Source organism: Globicephala melas, chromosome 21 (genome assembly GCF_963455315.2).
Source record: "Globicephala melas chromosome 21, mGloMel1.2, whole genome shotgun sequence".
NCBI lineage: Eukaryota > Metazoa > Chordata > Mammalia > Artiodactyla > Delphinidae > Globicephala > Globicephala melas.
The window spans coordinates 245,422-268,178 of NC_083334.1; the positions used below are offsets into that span (position 1 = coordinate 245,422).

The 22,757-nt window shown below is 40.7% G+C and overlaps 1 protein-coding gene across 7 annotated transcripts in view; it reads right to left on the reverse strand.

Moving 5' to 3' along the window:
• TENM3 (teneurin transmembrane protein 3) overlaps positions 1-22,757 on the reverse strand; it is a 429,049-nt gene that overhangs the window by 90,370 nt on the left and 315,922 nt on the right. For all 7 annotated transcript variants that reach the window (XM_060291422.1, XM_060291421.1, XM_060291420.1 and 4 more), the window contains 5 exons: positions 18,141-18,351; positions 17,611-17,712; positions 17,216-17,410; positions 15,932-16,132; positions 9,227-9,412 (listed from right to left, as the gene is read on the reverse strand). In XM_060291422.1, the coding sequence (XP_060147405.1) occupies positions 9,227-9,412; positions 15,932-16,132; positions 17,216-17,410; positions 17,611-17,712; positions 18,141-18,351 (895 nt within the window). The remainder of the gene's footprint in view (positions 1-9,226; positions 9,413-15,931; positions 16,133-17,215; positions 17,411-17,610; positions 17,713-18,140; positions 18,352-22,757) is intronic.

The window sequence follows — 22,757 nt, forward strand, 5'->3', positions numbered from 1 at the left end:
AGTGGCACTCAAATACCTGATGTCAATAGCTGAAGGTGGTTCGGTACATTTACTCCCATTCTTAGGGTAAAGAAACTGACGCCTAGGGAAATACATCGTCAACACAATGAAACACATTCATCAGGACAGCTCTGGGGACTATGGATTTTACTGACGGTCACACAGTAAATAAGGTGCAAAAGTTATGGGAAGATTCTAATTCAGACTTTCCCCAGGATTTGTTTGATTTGAGAATGTAATTCTAATGAGGCTCTTGGGACACGATGGGACTTGTGCAGGCACAAATTAAGGGATGAAGGGATGCTGCAAAGTTAAGGTTGCAAGGCACCTCCCAGAAAGACGAGTCAAAACTAATAAGCACTCTGCAGCTTTAGAGGATATGGCTTGTCAAAGTTAGCAGAGATTCAGAGTGATTCAAAAACTTGGACAGGGACTTCCCTAGTGGCGCAGTGGATCAGAATCCGCCTGTCAATGCGGGGGACACGGTTTCGATCCCTGGTCCAGGAAGATCCCACATGCCGCGGAGCAACTAAGCCCGTGCGCCACAACTACTGAGCCTGCGCTCTAGAGCCCGCAAGCCACAACTACTGAGCCCATGTGTCACAACTACTGAAGCCTGCACGCCTCGAGTCTGTGCTCCACAGCAAGCCACTGCAATGAGAAGCCCGCACACAGCAATGAAGACCCAACACGGCCAAAAATAAATAAATAATTTATAAAAAACAAAAACACTTGGACATACTGTATTATGGCTTAATATATGATGGAAACAGTCAAACTTACTAAAGTTTCAAATTTAGGCCAGTGGATTTGTTTTTTGTTGGTTGAGTCCTCTCTCTCTCAAAGGTTACTGAACACTGAATGAAATGACTACTTTCGCTTTAAGTACAGATCTGCCATTGTTGGCAATGCTGGGCTGCAGCCAATGGAACCCACCGGCTTCATGTCCTTTGATGCTGAAATTGGTACATGTAAAGAAAAACAAACGAACACAAGCGCAGCCTGAGCTCAGGCTCAGTAGTCGTGGTGCATGGGCTTGGTTGTTCCACGGCCTGTGGGATGTTCCTGGACCAGGGCTCAAACCCATGTCCTCTGCATTAGCAGGTGGATTTTTAACCACTGCACCACCAGGGAAGTCCCAACACAGCTCTCATTATCCAAACACTTCTTCATAAAAATGAAACTAAGTGGAACATGGTGACATTGACTAGTGAAATAAACACTATCTGTGATAGTTTAAAAAATCCTGAAACTCTGTAGAGGGCTGACAACCTAACAAAATAGGGCCTCCATCATTCAGAAAGGCCAGAGAAACTAGTTTTGCATTTTCAGGAGAGAGGAGATTAAGCGACCTCGTTAAAAAAAAAAAAAAAACAATTCTGAGGGGATTACAGAGGAGAAAGCACTGTATATAAAACTGTTAACTGAATAAATCAGACTCAAATGAAAAAAATAATATCGAGAAGCCCAAATGGATGCAAATGTAATCTCAAAGGAAGAAATCGACATCTAAAAATCAGCCTGGTTTTCAGGACATTGGTGATTCTCAATGAGCTCTGAAGGGGGTCTTCCACAGTTCTCTTAGGAATCGCTAGCCTCTCGGTCACGTGAAATTACTTACAATCACTGGGACTGCTGAGCAGGAAGGATCTTAAGAAGTTCTCCTTTTTTGCACACTTCATGGGAGGATTTTTTGCCTGTCTGGATTTTCATGGCCAACCAAGTCAGCTAAGGGGAATTTCCTCCCACTCAACTCTATGCCTACTGCGTTCTGACGACCCACCTTCCACCCTGTATGACAGATCACGAGGCATCTCTGTCCACAGTAGTGTGGACTTAGTGTGTCGGGAAGTGGAGGGGAGAAGCTGTTCTTGGAACCAGCATGCACTCCTGTTTTCCTGCTGGCTAATTCCGCTGCATTAGGATAAGACTCAGTAGGGAAGAGCCAGCCACAGTAAACTTTTTTATTAATTTCAGTCCATATACTCTAGCAACGGTAACAATAAGTAGCATCCCTATATGTTTGCTTTGTGCCAGACAGTGTTCCAAGTGCCCTTCTACATGTTTTAGGTCATCAACCCTCTCATCAACTCTAGGAGGTAGGTACTATTTTCATTCCCACTTTGGAGATGGGCAAACTGAGGCACTGAGAGTTTAAGTGATTTTCCCCAAATCACACAGCTGTCAAGTAATAGAGTTTGGAACACAGGTAGATCCAGCTTCTGTGGGGTCTGAAATGATACAAATTGGGGGGCTCTCTTTAAGAAAAAGAACCCCAAATTATAAATATGAAATTAGGTACAAATTGAGTCATTATTTAGAATGACAAGAAATCACAATAAATTATAGTTTTTAAGCTGATAAACACCACAAACATCAGAAAAAAACTGCAGAACATTTTTTATTATTAAGTGCCTGACATGTCTCTAACAAACACTTTTTTTCTATAATTTTTGGGCTACATTTACTTTGCCTCCTTATAAGACAATGGTTTTATACTATTTTGTATAGAGAGACTAGACAGATAATTCAGTCTTTTTTCAATGTGATTGTTTAATATGGTTTTCATTATTGATAATCTAGAAAGTTTCATTTGGCTTCAAAATTTGTTATTAGTAATGTTATGCAAATTTGGGGCATTACTGCCAAATTTGGGAAGACTTTATGGTGTAATAAACTAGGCTTAAATACTCTGTGAAAAGATGTTAAAAAAATTAAAACAAAAAAATAAAAAATAAACAAAAAATTAAAATTAATTAATTAAAAAAAACTCTGTGAATTGGTGACATTCATTAGCCACTTTGTTGTGATGGCATCCTAGAATATTATGAGTTTGATAACATCTTCATCAATATCAGTATTTCATGTCACATAAGCCCTGAAGCTTTTCCTGGTATGTTCATATGATTCTGTGGTACACTGGGATGCATGTGACTTCACACACTGATGAGCTCAATTTTGCAGTACTGCTCTAGGTTCATGCCTTAAAGATACAAGAATTCTGATAAATTCCTCAAGAAGAAATAATCATCAAAAGAGAAAATTAGGGCACATTTATAACTGTATAAGTTCCATCATCGAATATATTGCTGACGAGAGAAAACTCCCATTTGGATTGGGCATTTTACAACATATCTGACGACAGGAAGAATTTTCCAGAGACGGGCTTCAGTTTCCATACGTTTCAAGCCTTATTTCCGCTCCACTACCTATTTTCCTCTGGTGTGGGGCTCCGTAGTACAAATTCATATCTTCCTATCATTTCTGACCCTGTACTCTGATGTTCACTAGATGAGTCAGTGGGTGGCAGAAACATCTCCAGACGGCTAGCATGAGACAATCACAGATGGCAATGATCTCACACCTCACAAATATATCCAATTAAATGGAAACTAAATGCATCCCCAGGTGAAATTCTCCTTAGCCGAATCCTCAAAGCGCCTACAGCCACTCCAATGCCACCCTACACGAGGGAAAGTGTGAGGGAGAGGAGTTGGGAGTGGAAAGAGACAAAGGTCCTAAATGATTTGCAACATATGACCATAGAGATCCATGGTCGCCTTGTAAGATCCTAGAAGGGCCCTGTGCCAGTGAGGGGCCCTGATGCTTAAGCTTCACCAGTTTCACCGTAAATATGTCAACGGCGCCATCAGCGACCCAGACAGGTGGCACCAGAGGCCTCTTTCTTAACTGCTGTCAGTACACGACGCTGACAGGTGTGAAGCCAAATGCCTCCTACAGCCATCATTTGTGGGTGTAAGCACCTGTTAAGAGGGGAGTCATAAAGTTTAAAATGGAAGAAGATAGTTTTAGAACCTCCTTATTCTATATTATTATGAATATGATTCCCAATTTGAGAACATGACAAAAGTCACGAGTATTGATCTTGTAATCTCTGAAGTATATTATCAGAGAGGTCGTTTTTTTTTCAAAAATGCCACCTATTTTTTTAATTTAACCACTAAAATACTATTCTTTCACCATTATCCTGAGGTAAGAATTAGAATACCAGGTCTAAGCCATATCCACACTGGTACAGTTCTGATCTCTTTTTTACGCCCATACTGTCTAACGGATGCCTTCCCCAGCGGTGTGTATTTCATTTTCAATTTCTCATCTCCAGCACCCCTAAGCCCAGAGCAACCGTGGTGGTTTTTATTAGAGGTGTGCTGAGTACTATACGTGGAACTTTTGTCTGAACAAACAAAGCATGTCTTCGTGATTATTACCGATCTTGTTTCCCAATGTGCTGAAGAATTAGAATTAAAACACACAGCCAGTCTTCTGTAGCTTAAAGGAGTAAGGACCCCCCGGCCAAATTTCCATTTGAATTACCTGCAAGTACAGGAAAATCAATGTAGCTCAATAAACGACTCTGCGTTTGAGACACAACTAGAAGAAAAATATCACAATAGACTGCACCTGTCTTTCATCACTGTGGTTTTGAAACCGCCATCCCAAACATATTAACCTCTTGTTAAGCCATAGTCAGTGTGAGACTAGGTCACACTTTATAACAGTGAAATGGAAATTACATTAACTCCTTAAAGCAAATTCCTTGGATAGCCATTTTGTTTTACCGTTTAAAAAAAAAAAAAAATTTCAGCACCCAAAACGTTGTCTGGGTTACAGTTTGACTCACTTATACTCAACAACGAAATAAAAACTCTAGTGAACACTGCTAGGCACTTTAATAAGTGATTTACATCCTAGCATTTCATTTGATCCTAACAACTCTGAGGTACATAATATTTATCTATGAGAAAACATATTCAGAGAGGTTAAATGATTCGCACAGGGTCATACACCAAGTAAATGATGTAGCAAAGATTCAAACTCCAAAAGCTCTTAAACCTGAGATACTCTGCGGATGCAAAAAAGTGAAAAAACACTCCTCTCCTAAAACATTCCTCTAACTAACAGAAAGGAAAAAAACCCAAAAAACAACGCCTCCCAATTCACACCTACATAATTACGCTATTGCGCTAATACTTATTGGAACGGAGACTCGAAAATTCCTTTGGGATCTTGTTCCACCATTTAAATATGTTTCCAACCTAAGCAACTTTTAAACAATGTAAGCCCAGTTTCTCCATTTGTGTCTGTGGGGCAATGGGAAATGCAGATCAGCCTCCAGAAGGGGATTCGCCATCCACAGAGAGCTGAGCCTTCCTCACCTTTGTAACAACCCCCGCGTAGATAACAAGCAGCTGTTATCCAATCTCCCCCTTCCCCACCCTTTGGGTCACAGTCTCATCTACGGCCTCCCCTGCTCTCCAATACAAATAGATGCTTGTAGGGGCAACTTTTCTCCAGCAATTGCTAAAAAGAGTATTTCCTGGAGAAGGTACAGGTTACTACTGCTCAAAATTTGGTACTTAGGATTTATCATTGCCCAGGATATTTAGTTAGCGTTGCACTTTTACGGATTCTGCCTCCAAACATGTGCTCAGTAGAGGCTGGCGTGATATTTATGTTGCTTCTGTGCCCCATTAATTCCAAGCACAGGCCAATCAGATAACTGGCCCCTCTCTTCCTAAGCAAGAAGAAAAGAGAGAGCCAAACCAACTGAGTTGCCTTTGCCTGTTTACAGATTCCGGTTCCAGTTAAATACATTACAAATGGTGAGCTTACTGAATCAGGCCAAGTATCTCCCAGTTCAGAGATCGGACCTTGAACCACCACAGCTCTCACAGTACAGAACTGTTTAAGCTTTTCCATACAGAAATGCCACAATAATATTCTGTCAACTATTATTTAGAAACCACTTACTTATATTTAGTATTTTTAAACTAGCTTCTGGATCCTCTAAGTGTTCTTACGTGTTTCCGATCTTATGAAGAACAGAGAGAGGAGAATGAGTATGATGATCATTTGGCCAATTACGCACGTTCGCTCACAAAGGATGACATTATGCTACTTGAGCATCTACGCCGGCGCTGTTAGTACTAAACCATGTCAGTAATCATCGCTGGTGCTTATTCACGCGGTTCAATCGTGTAACTTCTCTTTATTAATGAAAGGGTCCAACAATCCTAAGTGGGTTTTGGGGAGGAAGGGAGAAATATTCATTTTAATCATAGTATTGCTACAAGTGGATTTCCCTTTGTTTCATTTTTATCTGTATACATCACTAGTCAAAGTCTAACTCAAGAAAAAAGGACGACTTGGGACAACAAACCTGAGGACGAATATGCCGAATTCGCTGAATACATGATTCATAAGGAGAGGAAAGTACAAACACGCTCATAAAAATATCAGGATGGAATTCCTTCAGGTAGTTGGGTGCTCAGTGAATACTCTAAACTCATAACCTATTGTACTCTCAAAATGCCTATGGTTTTATGAAAGCATGAAAACTTTATGAAGACAGTAAGATGACTAATGAAGAATATTCTTTGCTTTCTATTGGGAACTTCTGTTTGCTTCTAACTGTTTAATTTCTCCTCCATCTCTCTTCCAATTAACCTCTCTGTTTGTATTCAATGAGACGGCACATAATATGGAGAAGGGACAAAAAATCTTGCTGATTTACGAGCGTCCTTTCATAAAGTGAAAGCTCCTTCCAGCCAGATGCCTACTGTTGAAATTGAGACGAAATGAACAGAACAGGAACTCTCCTGAAGGAGAAAATATACTGTAGTTTCCTGCGCTGTTTAATCAGTGGCTCACAAAGGCCTCCTTTTAAAGGACCCCTGAGACTTCACTGTGGACATACACACAGGTAGGAAGTAGACAGGGAAAGGCAACTGGATCTTCGTATGCAAAAACTTGGAATAACTACTTCTGAGAGTACAAAAGAGCAAAACAATGATTTAAAGGTTCTCTACATCTTTTAAACGGTTCACTTCAAAGATTTATTTTTAAATGACACAGGTCCTTTAGTTCCACGCTGTTACTCATACAGAGTATAAAAGCAACAAAATAAAACGAAACAATAGAAAACGGAATTATTAACAACCACAGCAAGACACGTTAAATTATAACAAAAGGACCTGTGCCTAGCAAAAATCCCGTTTGTTCCTAGACAACTGGAAAGTTGTTCAAGAACAGCTCCTCCATGGGAAATTAACCATGTAATATGACCAAGGTCAATGAGGACACCCAGAGAATGATTTGTTTGGTGACTGCTGGTCGGCAAGTTAAATCCGCTCGTGGATAACTTTATAGTACACCTCCTCGTTTTCCAAGCTATATATACAAGTGTGGGTTGTACTTCCCAGGCTACAAATAGTCAAATATATAACATTTTCCCTCTAGCTAGAATCAGTTCACTTAGGATGAGGGGGGTGCTGGGGTCATGAGCAACGATGGTGTATGTTTAGAGGTATGTTGTTCCTGCCCCGCCTCTCGTGTGCGTGCACTCTGGGATTGCAGCATGATGCTGTTTGGTCACAGGGATATTACATTGCCCTCTGCATGTCCACAGAAAATACGCAAATCGTGACTGTCAACCATTTCCCGCCTTACCGTAGCAGCTCCCAAGTGCGGCTCACGTGAACAACAGGCAGTCACTGCACTGCCCTGCGGAGCCTCCCTTAAAGAGCAGAGGAGGGGAAGCCACATCCGGGCCAGCTGCTGGGGATGAGCACTTTGCAGTTTACCCCAGTAGGACTACAAGCTCCCCAGTTGCTGGCAGTAGCTCACCTTCAACAGGTGACACCGTAGGTATGATTCGCAGGTAAGAGTTAACATAAAGGCCTGATCTTCAGACGTCTGCAGGGCTGGCCCTTGGCCAGCATCTGGAAAGGTGGAGTTCCCTACACTGATGAGGTTATTTTGCGCACCTGCAGCACTGAACATCTGCTCTTCTTTGGAGAGCCTGGAATTTTCATGGCTGTGGCTGACACAGGCTACCTCGCTGAGCAGCCCCAATAAAAACCTTTTAACTCTCAACCTCAAACGGGCGGAAACACTGCACATATGTTGCTGCATTTCCCTGCTGGAGAAAGGGGCATGGTTCTTGTGACCTCTCCTGGTGGGAGACAAGGAGCCTGGAAAACCTGGACGTGGATTCCTGCAGACACCACCTGATGAGTCTTTCCCCTTTCTGGAAACGTCTATAGGCCTGAGCACAATTGTGCCGAGAGGGCCCTTCCAGCGGATCACCACATGTCGGTGAGGGTGGGGGGGGGGTGATAGAGGGACCCCTGAAACAGATGATTTGAAAAGAGCCTTCCTGGAAATTCTGCAGAGATGCCATTTGTGACAGCTTATAAAATGTAAGTGATTTCAATTTTCCTGTGAAAAAAAATCTTGGCTAACCAATGCGTTTTTTTTTTTTTTTAAAGTACATAAACTTAGAGATGCACTGGAAGAAGAAATCCTTCACTATGTCAAGACTCCACCAACAGCTCTGTCCAATCTTACCCTACAGACATAAATGTGGAGAAAAACCATTCCTCAAATTATGAGATTTTTGTAGGACTGTGCCATTTCTAATTAATATTGTACATTTTCACTGAAGTGAGGTAGCACTGTATTACTTACTTTTGTTGTATTTTCTTTAAATAGACGTTTTCATTTCAGTGACTCAAACGGTGAAAGCAAAGGCACTGAAGACCTTGAAAATATGGAACTAGTATGTATGTTCCGGGTGCTTCTGTATCCAGGCGAAATACCATTTATATACTAAGAGTTTGATCTTAAACACCTATTTGTCTTATTTAACCAACAGACGTGCTAGAACATCACCGTATTTTAAGAAGTGTTAAGCATATAAAACTGTTGTGGAAAAGCTAGATGGGTGTATTGTATTCTGCTTCCTTCCTCATGGTGCTACAGGATAAAGTCATAAAGACTCCAGCCTCCTTTCAGAGACGCAAATAGATGGACAGGTGCTAAGATGTGTGATTCTGGAATCTACAGGAGCCCCAAAGGCTACATACTGGGAATCTCTTTCTTCAAGTAAAGAATACTGCCGTTACACGGTGAAATCAGCCTTATGCGAGTCAGTCTCGGCGGCCGTCCCCCAGCACCATGCACAGAACATTCTTACACTCGATACTTGAGGCAGCGGCTGTAAAAAGAACTGGGCTGCCGTTGGGACCTGAGACCCTTCCTTAGCGGCCACTCCTTCTGAACACAGGACAGGAAGAGCTAACGGGTGGGGGGGGGGGGAGGAGCTTTCCCGAGGTGAGCAGCAGGCCCGCGGGGCGGGGCGGGGCGGGGCGCTCTGGGGGCGGGGCGGGGCGGGGCGGGGCGGGGCGGGGCGCGGCCGGCCTACCGATGGTGCAGTGCTCGCCGTTCCAGCCCTGGCTGCATTCACACTTGCCGTCCCTGCAGGTGCCGTGCTCGGCGCAGCGCGGGTGGCAGGCTCTCTGACTGCACGCTGGGCCCGTCCAGCCTTCTTCACAGCGGCAGGCGCCCCCCATGCAGACGCCGTGCGAGCCGCAGTCCGCGGAACAGATCTCTGGGGGGAGAAAGAGAGGAAGCCGGGCAGGAGAGGAGAGCAGCGGCGAGTGAGACGGGGAGCGAGGGAGAAGCGCTTCGTCTCAAACTCCGCGCGTCAACAAGGTGAAGAACAAAGTCGCTGAGCATACGTACGAAAGCATTTACCTACTAAGTAGATGGCAGCATCGAGGGCTAGGAGCGACAGACGTAGTTTGCTTTCTTTGTTCCATTTTATATGCTGCCACGATTGGGCGTAAAATGCACATGGTAGTTATGTTATAAACAATTTTCTGTATTATATATGTGCTTACACACACACACGCTACTAACAAAACAGAACAAATGATTCATAAGGAGAGGAAACTGTACGCACACATACCTGACATACCTGTTTCCAGGAGTATCTTTCGACAGCCAGGAACACAGGCACACATACATCAAATTGATATAAAATTTACGAAATATTTAAGTGTCTGTGTATGTCAGGTATCTAACAGGAGTTAGGTTTCACCCATAGAGCAAAAACTGAAAAGGGATTATTTTTAATCCTATGGTTTAATTTTTTTAAATATTCAGAAACTTCCACTGAAAAGAATCTTTTATTAAAAAAAAGCGTAAAAAAAAAAAAAAAGAATCTACTTTAGTATGCACTTTAGCTTGCTCCTGACACAGAGACGTGCTGGTTAAATAAAAGAAGCTGTTGTTTTTCCTATTAAGTATATTTGTACAGTTGACAGATAAAAGTTGCTAAGCAAAACCATAGTAGAAAGCCGGTTTAATAATATATAGAACTGCCGGCTCTGGCATTTGCAAAGCAAGGATTTTCAATTACTAGAATTACCGAAAAGGGCACAAGTGACCAAAGGACTTTAAGAACGGTAACAACAGGTTAGGTTGTTAAAATAGAATTCAGGCGTCTGAAATAATTTTTTTCTTAAAAAACTTTCTTAGAAGCTTTATTTGACTAGAACCAATTGAGAGAGACAGGCAGACAGAACTTTGAGGGTTATTTTATTTTTCACTCTTCACATATAAAGTTAAATAAAATGAGCTTTTTTCTTAAGATTGGAAGACTACTGTTTAGTTTTGGTTTTCTTTCAACAGTAAAAACCTGAGATCGTTTCTGACAGACAGAAAACGACTACAGCTGAATTTTAAAATTAAGAAATAATCACTGTTTATGTAGTCACATGATCACATGTCCCCCTTTCATTGACCAAATAAAACGTTTCTCAGACACTGGAATTCACAGGGCTGAAGACTTTTAGACACCACATCCAGGCTCAGTGAGAGTTGTAAACAAGAGCCAGGACTATGAACTGGAGGAGAGTGGTATGTGGTTTTTTTCATGCCACATTTTCTATCTCCTTTGAATTAAATTTTTGATTAAAAGATCCAAGATGGTTTGATTAACTTCAGAGGAACAGAACGTCACCTCAGCTCAGAAGAGTGAGGTTTCTTTCTGAGGTTCCCTTTTTTATTCAATCGAATCAATTTTTCATTAGGGTGAAGGTGTTTAGCAGCGATTAGCACACTCGCTTTGAGCAAGGTGCGTCAATCTTTGTAATGAACTTATTAATTAGAGTTAATTTAATTGAAGTGGAATTGAAGGGCTAATTAATGGACAAACTGCTGCTGAAGAGAGAGGAAAGCTCTGTTGCTTTCAAACCTATAAACTTTCTGATGGAAATAATTCATTTCTTCTCTTTCAGCAGCTTAACCAAATGTTTCTTCAGGTGTAAAATCTACTCTCCTATTGAATTTAGATCTCTGAAGGTCATTTCCACAACAACAAAAGAGGCAGCTGGTAAAGTGTTTTGCTTTAGGATTCAATAGGTTAGAAATTCCAAATTCTACTGCAAGTAAACTTTTAAGTCACAAATGGAAATTAACAACGGTGTTTTTGTAAACTTTCAATGAGAATTGCAGACAAATTGGAGGCAGGTGAACCCAGATGTTTTCACAGGATGACTAGATGCGTATTTGAGGTCTTTACTAGTAATTCTAAGTAAGTTTTCTGTCTTTTGGCAGCAAATAGCAAAGTTTAATGAAGTTTTTTCCTGTGCTTAATTACTTTCTCCCAAAGAAGCATACTGTGTTCATCATTCAACTCTCTATATTGAGAGGTTAACATGTGTTAAGTGTGTATTTTGTATTAGGGATTTAAAGATGAATAGGATGAAGACCTTCACTCATTATGTCTAAGTGGTCATTTTGTATACAGGTAAAATTAGATTTTCAGCTAGCAAAATAATTACATCAGTATGAAAAAAATCAGTCTAAATATGTAAAAGTGATATGTAATTTTGGCAACCAATTTAATCTTTTAATTAACATTTATATCCTTTTTTTTGCTATTTATAGCAATACCATTTTATGAAGAAGACCAAATTAACTTCTGAGCTATTTAATATCAATTACAAACCATCGTTTATAAAATAATTCTGGTAATGTATTAAGTAACTTTATACAGAACACAAAAAAGGGGCTATTTCATTATTCCTTGCCTACTTGGATAACTGTGGGAAACAAACTAGAATGACAATATTTCAAACAAGTATTGTTTTATAGCTAGTATTATTATGCCTGTTTCACTGATGGAGGCGTAAGAGGCCCGAATCAAGTAACTGTATACAAGTAATATCTATAAACTTTAATTGGAGTTTTACATCTTTAATATAGAAGCTGGAAATGTAAATAATAACTCAAAAGAAAGAGCTAAATGCCTATTTTGCTCTTGTAATTATATTTTTTAGGTGGAGGACAAAATGAGTTAATGTGTAATTTATTTACTTATTTTTGGCTGCGTTGGGTCTTCGTTGCTACGCGTGGGCTTTCTCTAGTTCCGGCGAGCAGGGGCTACTCTTCGTTGGGGTGCGTGGGCTTCTCATCGCGGTGGCTTCTCTTGTTGCGGAGCACAGGCTCTAGGCGCATGGGCTTCAGTAGTTGTGGCACGCGGGCTCAGTAGTTGTGGCTCGCGGGCTCTAGAGCACAGGCTGAGTAGTTGTGGTGCACGGGCTTAGGTGCTCCGCGGCATGTGGGATCTTCCTGGACCAGGGCTCGAACCCGTGTCCCCTGCATTGGCAGGCGGATTCTTAACCACTGCGCCACCAGGGAAGTCCCCGTGTGTTATTTGAAACAATGCCATGTGTCCTTGCTTGATAAACCTTGGTTGGTGATGATTTCTTAAAACTCTTCAGTGAGATACTCAAGGCCCTCTATAGTGCTGGCCCCAATGTGGGTTTTTACTTATGTATCCTATACTCCTTGCCAACTCTAACAGTCACACGTTCGCATTTTCTAACCACAGTCTCTGGTTTTCCAAGCTCTCTGAATCAACTCACATTTCTGTGAAGCAATAATAAGCAACTGTAAACCCTGGTTGCCTCCAACAATGTATGGCCACAGATGAGGGAAGCAGAGGAAAAGGAGGGGCGGAAGAAAGAGAAAAGGGGAAGGGAGGAGAGGGGACGAGAGAGGGGAAGAAAAGAAAGGAGGAAAAAGAAACGTGAGGGGGGGAGCAGGAAGAAAACTCATAAACTGTTTCTCCAACTAGGATATCTACTTACGGGGTCGGCAGAAGTTTTCCATCAATACCACAAATTAGCCTATATAAGACTTTCTTTAGTTTGGGCTTCCGAGATTCAACGTATAATAGGTGAAGAGCGGCCCATGAATCTTTCATGCCGATATTGACGCACAGGGCAGCAAACCTGTTACCCAAGTTCCTCAAAATGCCAAGAAAGAGTGATTTGTAAAAACTATGAGTCTTTTTTTCCTCCCTTAAAATAAGCATGTTAATTAGCTACTGGCAAGATTTCATTTAGGCTTATGCCATTAGGTTAACAGATTATATTAGTTTCATTTCATAAATTTCCCATTTGGGGAACTATATCCAATCAATATTTTATGTGGAAGTGCCTCTGAACTGATGAGGAATTAAGTATGATGACCTACGATTAGCCTTTGGAATTCGACCACCATAACTATTACCAATGCCACCACCAGTCCTTCCTAATGGCTAACACTTACGGGGTACTTACTACGCATAAAGCCCTATCATAAGTGCTTTTCACATACTAAGTCATCTACCCCTTACAACAATTGTATATAAGGTGGCACCATTAGTATTCCCATTTTACAGATACACGGAGGCACAGAAGTTACATAACTTGTCCAACATCACATAGCTAGGAAATAGCCAGTCCTAGATCTGAACCCAGGCAGGTCAGCTGCAGAATCCCTGTTTCTTAACCACTTACTGTTAAACAGCAGGTGTTCAGAGGGCAACAGGTGTGGGCAGGGTTGAGAGTAGACAAGGACTGTCTGAATCCAAGGCTTCTGCATGATATTTTTATGTACCTGACACTGCTCATAAAATCTGTCCTTCGCCCCCCGCTTCTGTTTATCCTCCTCTGCTTTTCCTTTTCCTCCTCCTTCTTCTCTTGTCCTCATTCTTCCTTCTCTTCTTTTCCTGCTTTTTAATTTATTTTTGCTTAGCTGGTCCAAACAGAAGTCGTCACCGTCTCTACCTCTCACTCGCCTCCCACTGCCGCGCCTGCGTTCTGCCAACTTGGTGATTCTCACCTCTTCCCAACTTTCTCGCCTCTTTCAGAGACATGAACACCAACCCCAATCTCCCTTGCCTCAGACTTCCAGCTCTTCTCACCCTATTTTATGTTCCGTTTTTTCAGCAAGTCCCGTCTGTTTCGCCTTTAAACGTCCCTCAGTTTATCCTTTTCATTTCCACTAACTCCAAGGGACTGTGCTCTCATCCCTTCGCCCTTCTGGGAAAGCCCGCCACGGTGCCTTCTGGGAAAGCCCGCCACGGTGCCTTCTGGGAAAGCCCGCCACGGTGCCTTCTGGGAAAGCCGCCACGGTGCCTTCTGGGAAAGCCCCCACGGTGCCTTCTGGGAAAGCCCGCCACGGTATCTTCTGGGAAAGCCCCCATGGTGCCTTCTGGGAAAGCCCGCCACGGTGTCTTCTAGTGCTCAGGTTTCACTGTTCTCTCTGACGTCTGATCCACGGGGTAGTTCTGGACCACTGTTCTCGTCGTATCAAGGGCATCATTATTGTTAGTGAATTCTCCATTGTCTAATGTGTCCCTCATAATTGGGCCCAACTCAGTTTTTACCTCCAAATACTCTGTCATCACTGTCCCCTGTATGTAGTGAGATTCTCACAGTCGTGTCTTTGGTAATGGCAGCAGCAGCAGCAGCAGTAGTAAAGGTGGTGGCAGCTGTATTTAGAATCTATTATGGGCTAAGCTTTGTACTAAGTATTTACTTCACATGCATCAATTCAAGCAATTCCCACAGCAGCATCTCTGGGAAGAATGTCTTATGCCTAAATCCATTTTATAGATGAGCAAACTGAAGCACACAGTCATTTCCCTAGGGAATGCAGGTGTCAAGCAGTACAGACTGAATGTGAACCCGAACGTCGGATTTCAGAGTCCACGCTCGCAAGTACTTTCTAATACTGTTCCCCTAGTCAAAACATATTCCCTCAACCTCCACACTAACTACAGTCTTTAAAAGAAGGCAAGAAGTGTCACAAATCTCCGTGACAACTTTCAGTAGGCATCAAGGCAGGATCTAAATCCTGACTGACTTTAGCACATTAGTCCATGTAACTCAACAGAATATTATACTGGAACACACTGGTTTCTAAGTATGTCATGTACGTTTATCTCATCTCCCCAATTAAACTGTAATCTAGACTAGAACAGCATCTTTTCAAACTGTACGACTAACGAGTGGGTCATGGAATTAATTCATGGGTTGCAACTGGCATTAAAAAAAGTAGAATAGACTTGGGAGAAAGTATCAGTGTATATCACTTTGTAAACCTTTTGTTTCAGCGATGTGAGTATATGCACATATATGTATATGAGGTCACAATGTAAAAATGTATTTAAGGCCACACGTTATTTAGGTCATGGTCAAAAACTTGAAAGCCAGTATTCTACAGGGCAGGGATGACTGACACTCTTTTATCCCTGCAGTGTCTTATCACAAAGCCATGCACAGAGCTGGCGCTCAAAAACAACGTGACTGATTGGATAAAATTACTACCTGTCATTTCTATTATAATCATACAGTTACAATTAAAAACTCAGTGTTGAACCATTATGTACACCATAATATCTATATATGTTTACTCTTTATTGTGATAATATTAAGTCTTCTGTTGTCACATAATTTTTTAATTGAAGCTTCTCTGTTTATGAGATAATGTGCTTAAATCTCCAAGCTGTACACAGGCCTTCAGAGTTAAGAAGAGAGAGAGCTTTACACAAGTGAAAGATTCTTCTTTACATTAATACTGAAGGAGAAATTTAATGACAAATTGACTAAGCCTGTTTCTTTCCATATTATAAGATAACAAATATCATTACTTTAATATTTATTTCTATAAATGTTCACTTTAATAAAATCTGTATTAAGCATAATAAGTGTGTTTTAAAAATTAAAATGTCGTAACCTGTAGCTAAACAATATTAAGCGCTCAATCGTATGGCATGTGTGAACCTCACCATTTGAGCAGTCTGGGCCAGTCCAATTAGGGTCACAGGTGCAGGAGCCCCTTTCTTGAAGATATGTTCCATGACCAGAGCACTGGTCTGGACACATGGTCTTGAGTATTTCACAATTGTTACCACCCCATCCTGGATTGCAGTGACATTCCCCATGGATACACACACCATGATTAGAACATCCAGGGTCTAGACAATCAGCTAGTGGAGAGAAAAGAGAACAAATTTATGGTCAAATCTAGAAGATATACACAAGTACATATGGAACAAAGAATTACACCTCAGTCTAATTTACCTGAACACTTTGGATACTCAAATGTTTACCCACTGTTTATTTGCAAGAACTTGTTTCTGAAAACTGCAGAGCGTGTATACAGTAAAGCATTAAGAACCGTGCCATTAGGTAACTGAGACTCTTGCAAGGATTTGTAATTCTAGTGAATTACACACTTCTGCTCTTGAGGTTTCAGATGATTGCTTTCCGTTCTGCCCAATCAGAGAGTAATAAGTATTGGCTTCTCTATAACAAAATCTGAATCAGCTGACCTAATCCATAACCGCTGAATACTGACAGCTGTATGGGACCCTCAAATGTTTGAGAAATAAATGAGTTGCAGACTCTCCATCTCTCTTAATTCACTTTAATGTGCTTTAGGTGACGAGATTTAATTTAGCAATTTGACTCAATAAAACTTTACACTTGTAGGGTCAATGGCCTGAAAATTTAATTCCAGAGACTTAATTGCATCACTTTGTGTGTGCAGATCAATAAAATCCATTTGACTGAAGAACGGAAATGGTGCTTTTTGAAAAAACAGTTCAACTGCACTTTACAGTATAGCATCTTGACTATCAACATTATATACAGTTATGGCACCAACCCATGATGTGTTTTTCTCCATCAGTATACTATGTTCAATATTCTGTCTTTCTAGAGAGGCCAAAATGCCAGATTTAGAAGCTGGCATCACGGTGAAAAACTGCAAAAACAAAAAAAAAAAAAAAGAATTCAACGGTCCACCTTTGGTTCTAAGACAAAAATGTTTGTGTACTTTCTCAGAGTAAAAAAAAAAAAATTATTCACACAATTGAGAGAGAGCTAAAGGACTCCTCGGTATTTTCTTCTTTTTATTAGATAAAATGTTCATGAAGCAATGCAAAATCAAAATTACTTTCAGAAGGAGGCATATAAAAAGATTCATCTGCCAAACTAAGGGTTAGACATATAAGCTGTTTCTTTACGAAGCTATAACGACAAACCTCTGCAAGGTTTGACATGTTTACCTTCTTCACAGTTCTCTCCTTTGTATCCAGAGTTGCAAACACAAGAGCCCACGATACAAATCCCACGACCCCCGCACTGCGGGTCGATACACTGCGTATTTGGTACATCACACTCGGTGCCCTTCCAGCCACTGAAACAGAGGCAGCGGCCCTTGGAGTACTGGCCGTTGCCACTACACAGCACTGGACAGGCTGCTGTGAAATAAAACACGACAGAGGAATTAGGAATTAACAGCCACGTTTCCCATCGAGATTCTCCAAGAACAGGCACATCGTTGGAACAAGCAATCTGCCATTTCTCCCCTCTTTTCTTTCCTGTCTTGAGAGCTTTCTGAATTGCTCGTGTTTCTACAGCTTATTTATATTGGCTTAAGAAAAGAATCTAAGTCGCATACCTCTTGAACAATCCGGACCTAGAAATCCTGGAAAACAATGGCAAGTTCCAGAAACACACTCTCCATTTCCATGGCAATTCCGGGGGCATTCCACCACAGACTCTGAAGAAAAGAGAAAGAAGCAGTCCTTGCTGTGCAGCCTGCCTCTCGTGCAGGGTAAACTGTGTCACTTCGATCATTTTAGCTACATCTTGAAGGAAGCATGGGTGGCTTGCTCCATAACCCCCCAAAAGTATTCATTCATACCAGATTATTCGAACAGTAAAGCAAAACACTGACATTTCAAATGCAGACGTTTTAAAGCGTTTTCGCGATGCACTGTCCTCCTCCAAGCTACTTCCAAGTGCTACTGTCTTCCAGTGCTTCACGGTTTGTCACACAGTCATAAACAATTTAAAAAATATTTCTCACTTTTACCTCAGCCTCTAACATCCTAGGGATCACTCAAATTGGTGAAGACAGTTGCATTTCTATGCAACACAGTGTTGAGGCCGGAAGCCCGGAAGTGATGCTTTGAAGACAGTTCTTACCTATCACAATGGTATTGAACGACACCTGCTCTGCACTTTTCCCATCATTATAAAAAGCCAGATGCCAGATTCCAGAATCCAAGTACTGGATAAAGCCGGCCTCGTGGAGACTGACGGACCTCGCCTGTCGCCCGGCTCTTTCGGACTCAAGCAGGTTCCGCTGCTCTCGTGCAATCAGCCTGCTGCCATCCAGCAGTTCCACAAAGTCGTACTGAGAATGAGGAAAAGGAGAACTGTTGAGAAGTCGGAAAGAGTACGGTTGTGGCCGCTCCTCTCTTTCCTTTCCAAACTTTTCTCCTTTGCTCTAATAAACACAATGGTAGAAAAAAGTTCCTGATTGACAGGTCTTCTAGGCATCGCACTTACAGGGGTGATGGAGATTACCCACTGCACACCAAATACCATTGTTGTATTTAAACATCACAGACCATTTCTTCCCTTGATGCGCAATACGGTTTCCAAACTTATTTAATTCTTCTGACTGATAAAAAGTTTGTGAGTTTACAGAACAGACTTGTGGTTGCCTAGAGGCGGAGGGGGGCTGGGGCAGGGATAGATTGGGAGTTTGGGATGAGCAGATGTAAACTATTATATATAGGATGGGTAAACAACAAGGTCCTGCTGTATAGCTATATTCAGTGTCCTGTAATAAACCATAATGTAAAAGAATATGATAAAGAATATATATGTATAACTTTGATGTACAGTGGAAATTAACACAACATTGTCAATCAACTATACTTCAATAAAATTATGAAAAATTTTTTTTTAAGTTTGTGAGTTTAGGCAGTTTGGGGATACAACCATAAACCTATACTATTCCAAACCCAGCAGCTCTATTTTAGTTAGACCATTAGATGATCTCTTAAGATCTTCTCCTATTTAATACTCAAGTAGTAACCACTGCTACTGAATAATTACTTTGTGCCAGGATTATTTTTAATCCTCCTAGCAACACTTCTAGGAAGGCATTAATGTTTACACTTCAAAGATGAAGGAAACTGAAGCTTGAGAAGCTCGAGCAGGGTCAGATATCTGGTCATTGGCGCAGGTGGTATGTGAACTCCAGTGCGCTTTGTTCCAAAGCTTGGGCTGTTCCCGTTACCCCAACTCCACCCCTCTCTGTGACCCTGATGTAACCATTCCGAGCATCATGGAGAAAGCCATGGATTTTTACTTAGTTACAGTTAGATCAAAAACATATAACAAGATGCCTTTACATCTTTGATCAAAAGTCTAAAAAATTAAACAATGGAGGAATTTTGAAGGGATGGCCGGCCCAATTATGATCATGAAGTCAATCATCATTAAACTTAATTTCTGTTTTAGCAAGATTAATCATGAACATTGGGTAGTTGGAAGAATGTAACCGGAGAATTTGAAGATAATTTTAAAAAATATGGGGACTTCCCTGGTGGCACAGTGGTTAAGAATCTCTCTGCCAATGCAGGGGACACGGGTTTGATCCCTGGTCCAGGAAGATCCCAGATGCCGCGAAGCAACTAAGCCCGTGCGCCACAACTACTGAGCCTGCACTCTAGAGCCCGTGAGCCACAACTACTGAGCCCGCGAACCACAACTACTGAGCCTGTGCGCCTAGAGTCCATGCTCCACAAGAGAAGCCACCGCAATGAGAAGCCCGCGCACCGCAACGAAGAGTAGCCTCCGCTTGCCGCAACTAGAGAAAAGCCCGTGCACAGCAACAAAGACCCAACGCAGCCATAAATAAATAAACAAGCAAATAACTAAATAAATAAATAGGAAAAAAAATGGAATGTGACTGGTAATAGTGGGGTAAAATTTTGTAGCCAGAGATAATTCAGTGAATTTGGAAGACACTGCAAAGACTTTCCAACACAGTTTTAATAAACTTGTTAGACAATAGTTTCTTAAATAGTGTCTATAGACTCTTACCCAGTTTCATTTTATTCCTGAGGTATGTATTTATGGTGAAAAGTACACTACAGCACTATAAATACAAATCATTAATGCTAACGCACTACACATGTGAATCATCAATATTCTATTTTCTGATAGACTGCTTAAATGGAATTTCATCACACATCTTTCCTAAGGAAAGGTTATTTATACTGAATCCCTTAATACAATCAAATTGAAAAAAAATCAGTTGTGGGATTCTAAGAATCACAGTTAAATACGTTGCCACTGTACACAGACCTCTTACTGTTACTATGGGACAGAATTTAGAATATCTAATTCAGCTTCCGACACACTAAACTTTAAATTTAAATATAGAAGCTTTTTTTTTGTTATTGTTTGGTGTAGTCAAACTGCATTATAACATCATTTAGCTGTGAGAAATATAAAAAAAAGCCACAACGTAATTAGCATTCAAACACTTTTTCATTTACAGCTTATGAGGATGAAAATAATGACTGGTATGGATATCTGAACTGCAAAATTTCACTGGGATTCTGTTCCGAAATTATCAGAGGAAATTAATTCAGCACATTTGAAAGGTGCCTCTGCCTCAAATAAGCCATTCATTTTCTCATCAGATTAAAATACTTGCATTAGCATGGCAAAAAGACAAGAAAAAGTTTCTTTTTATGGTCCCGTTGCACATAATCACTTTTTTCTCCTAACAAACCCTATTAATTGTCACCTTTATCATAGGGATCATTGTTTGTCATCACAGTGTGAACAATAAAGTGAGGCTGGGCGGGGAGCAGCTGACGGTTGTTGAGTATCTACCCAGTTCGAGGCCCTTCGGGGGGCATTTCACACACAACTTCAGGAGGGCACTCAAATACCTAAAGACACGTCCCCTATCTAACACTGAAGCTATCTCCACGAAAAGGAAACAAACTATGTGGGGCAGAAATTTAATAACCTTTGTTCTCAGGGTGTAAAGTAATCACTTGTGGGCAAATCCGAGAGTTTTGCTCTGTGATACCTATTCATAAGATTCCTCTGGATTTTTCTGCGCAGCAAGTCTTAGAATCTTATGCTATTTTTAGGACAAAATTCAGCCTCACCACTTTGGAGGAGCAATCATGAGACAAAGCTTATAACTGATAAAGGTATCTCGGTGGTTCGTTTCTGAACAGATTTTCCATATTCTTAACTCATTTCAGTTATCAAAATGATGAGAACGCAGAATCTATGAATACCTAACTGTGCTCTTAAATCAACTCTTTGGTGGTGGTAGATTCTTGCTGTAAATCACTGACATAGAGGAGGGAGTGATTTTACAGATCACCTGATGCAACTCCTTCATTTTACAGATAGACACTGAGGCACAAGGAAGTTAGACTTGTGCAAGGTCACAAGGTCAGAAAGTGGCAGGGGTGTGTGCTCAAGAACCCAGGTTTCCGACTCCTATTCTAAAATAGCCTTGATGCAGATGCACTTAAAGGATACAGTACACTATTAACTGTAAAGCGTTAACTTGCTTCCTTAGGCTTCTAACTGTCCAGGAGAATGAATTGAGCATCAGGGAGGAGAAAGCCAGTCGATTCCGTGGTAACAATCATATGGACAGTTTTACAAAGGGTTTACAGAGGGTCACAAAGACTTTCAAAACTCAAGGGATTATTCTGTATGCTTGGCCAGTTTTAATTATTTCAGGTTGATTTATTTAACGTTCCCCAGAAACAGAGAAATGTTCAATTTGGGCTGTTTTACAGCATATTTCATGTTTAACCACTGAACTCAGAAACAGCTGTCTGCTCTGCTGATTCTGAATAAACTGCAGGAAGGAACTCTAATAACTGTGGAGCTTAAGAAAATGCATAACCTACTTAAACTCATAGATTGTGGGAGAAAAGAAGAGTGGATATCACGTATATTGTGCTTAAATACCAGAAGAATTATAAGAAAACCTGAAACGACACCTTTTATTCCCTAGTCTTATATGGTATATATAACCTCCAATAAGTCAACCCTAAACCTTTAAATAAACCTTTAAAGTGCCCAATGCATTAGAGAATGTTTTCTGAAATTAATTTTTGGAATTTTTAGGTTACAAGCTCGCTATTGTACTTAGTTTAGAGGTATGTTTCTTGAGTTATACAAAAATAATTTAATCATGTATGTGATTCCAGTGGGAAAAAAAATGTTTTTTCCTATTTCACTGGACTACTGCTCTACTAAATGCAATCTATCTGCTATAACTGAAGTCAGAGAGGGCCACTTCCACTTAAGAAAATCCGGTTATTACATCTTAGTCAGTGTCACCTATAACATTAACTAGAGTCAAATGCAATTGTAATCTAAAATTTAAAATTGGACCCCAGTACACAGTAAGAGGAAGTTGACATGTAAACATTAAAGGAATTACTTTAACAATGTAGATATGAAAAACGTTAAATCAGAAAAATGAATACACCAAAGCATGACATTCAAAAAATTTACAGCTGTATAATTTATGTATGTATATGAAACTTTCCCTGATCCATGACATTAGAGAGAGCACGTTCAAATTTTCTTACTCATCTTTTTTTTAAAGATATTATTTTTATTAGTATAGGGATCAATTTTTCTTTATAATTTATATTCCAAGGTTATAGAAAAAGCATTTCTCACAAAATTACATAATATAAAGCATACATGAAAATCCTCTGGTCCTCATTTGATAAATCCAATTAAAATCGG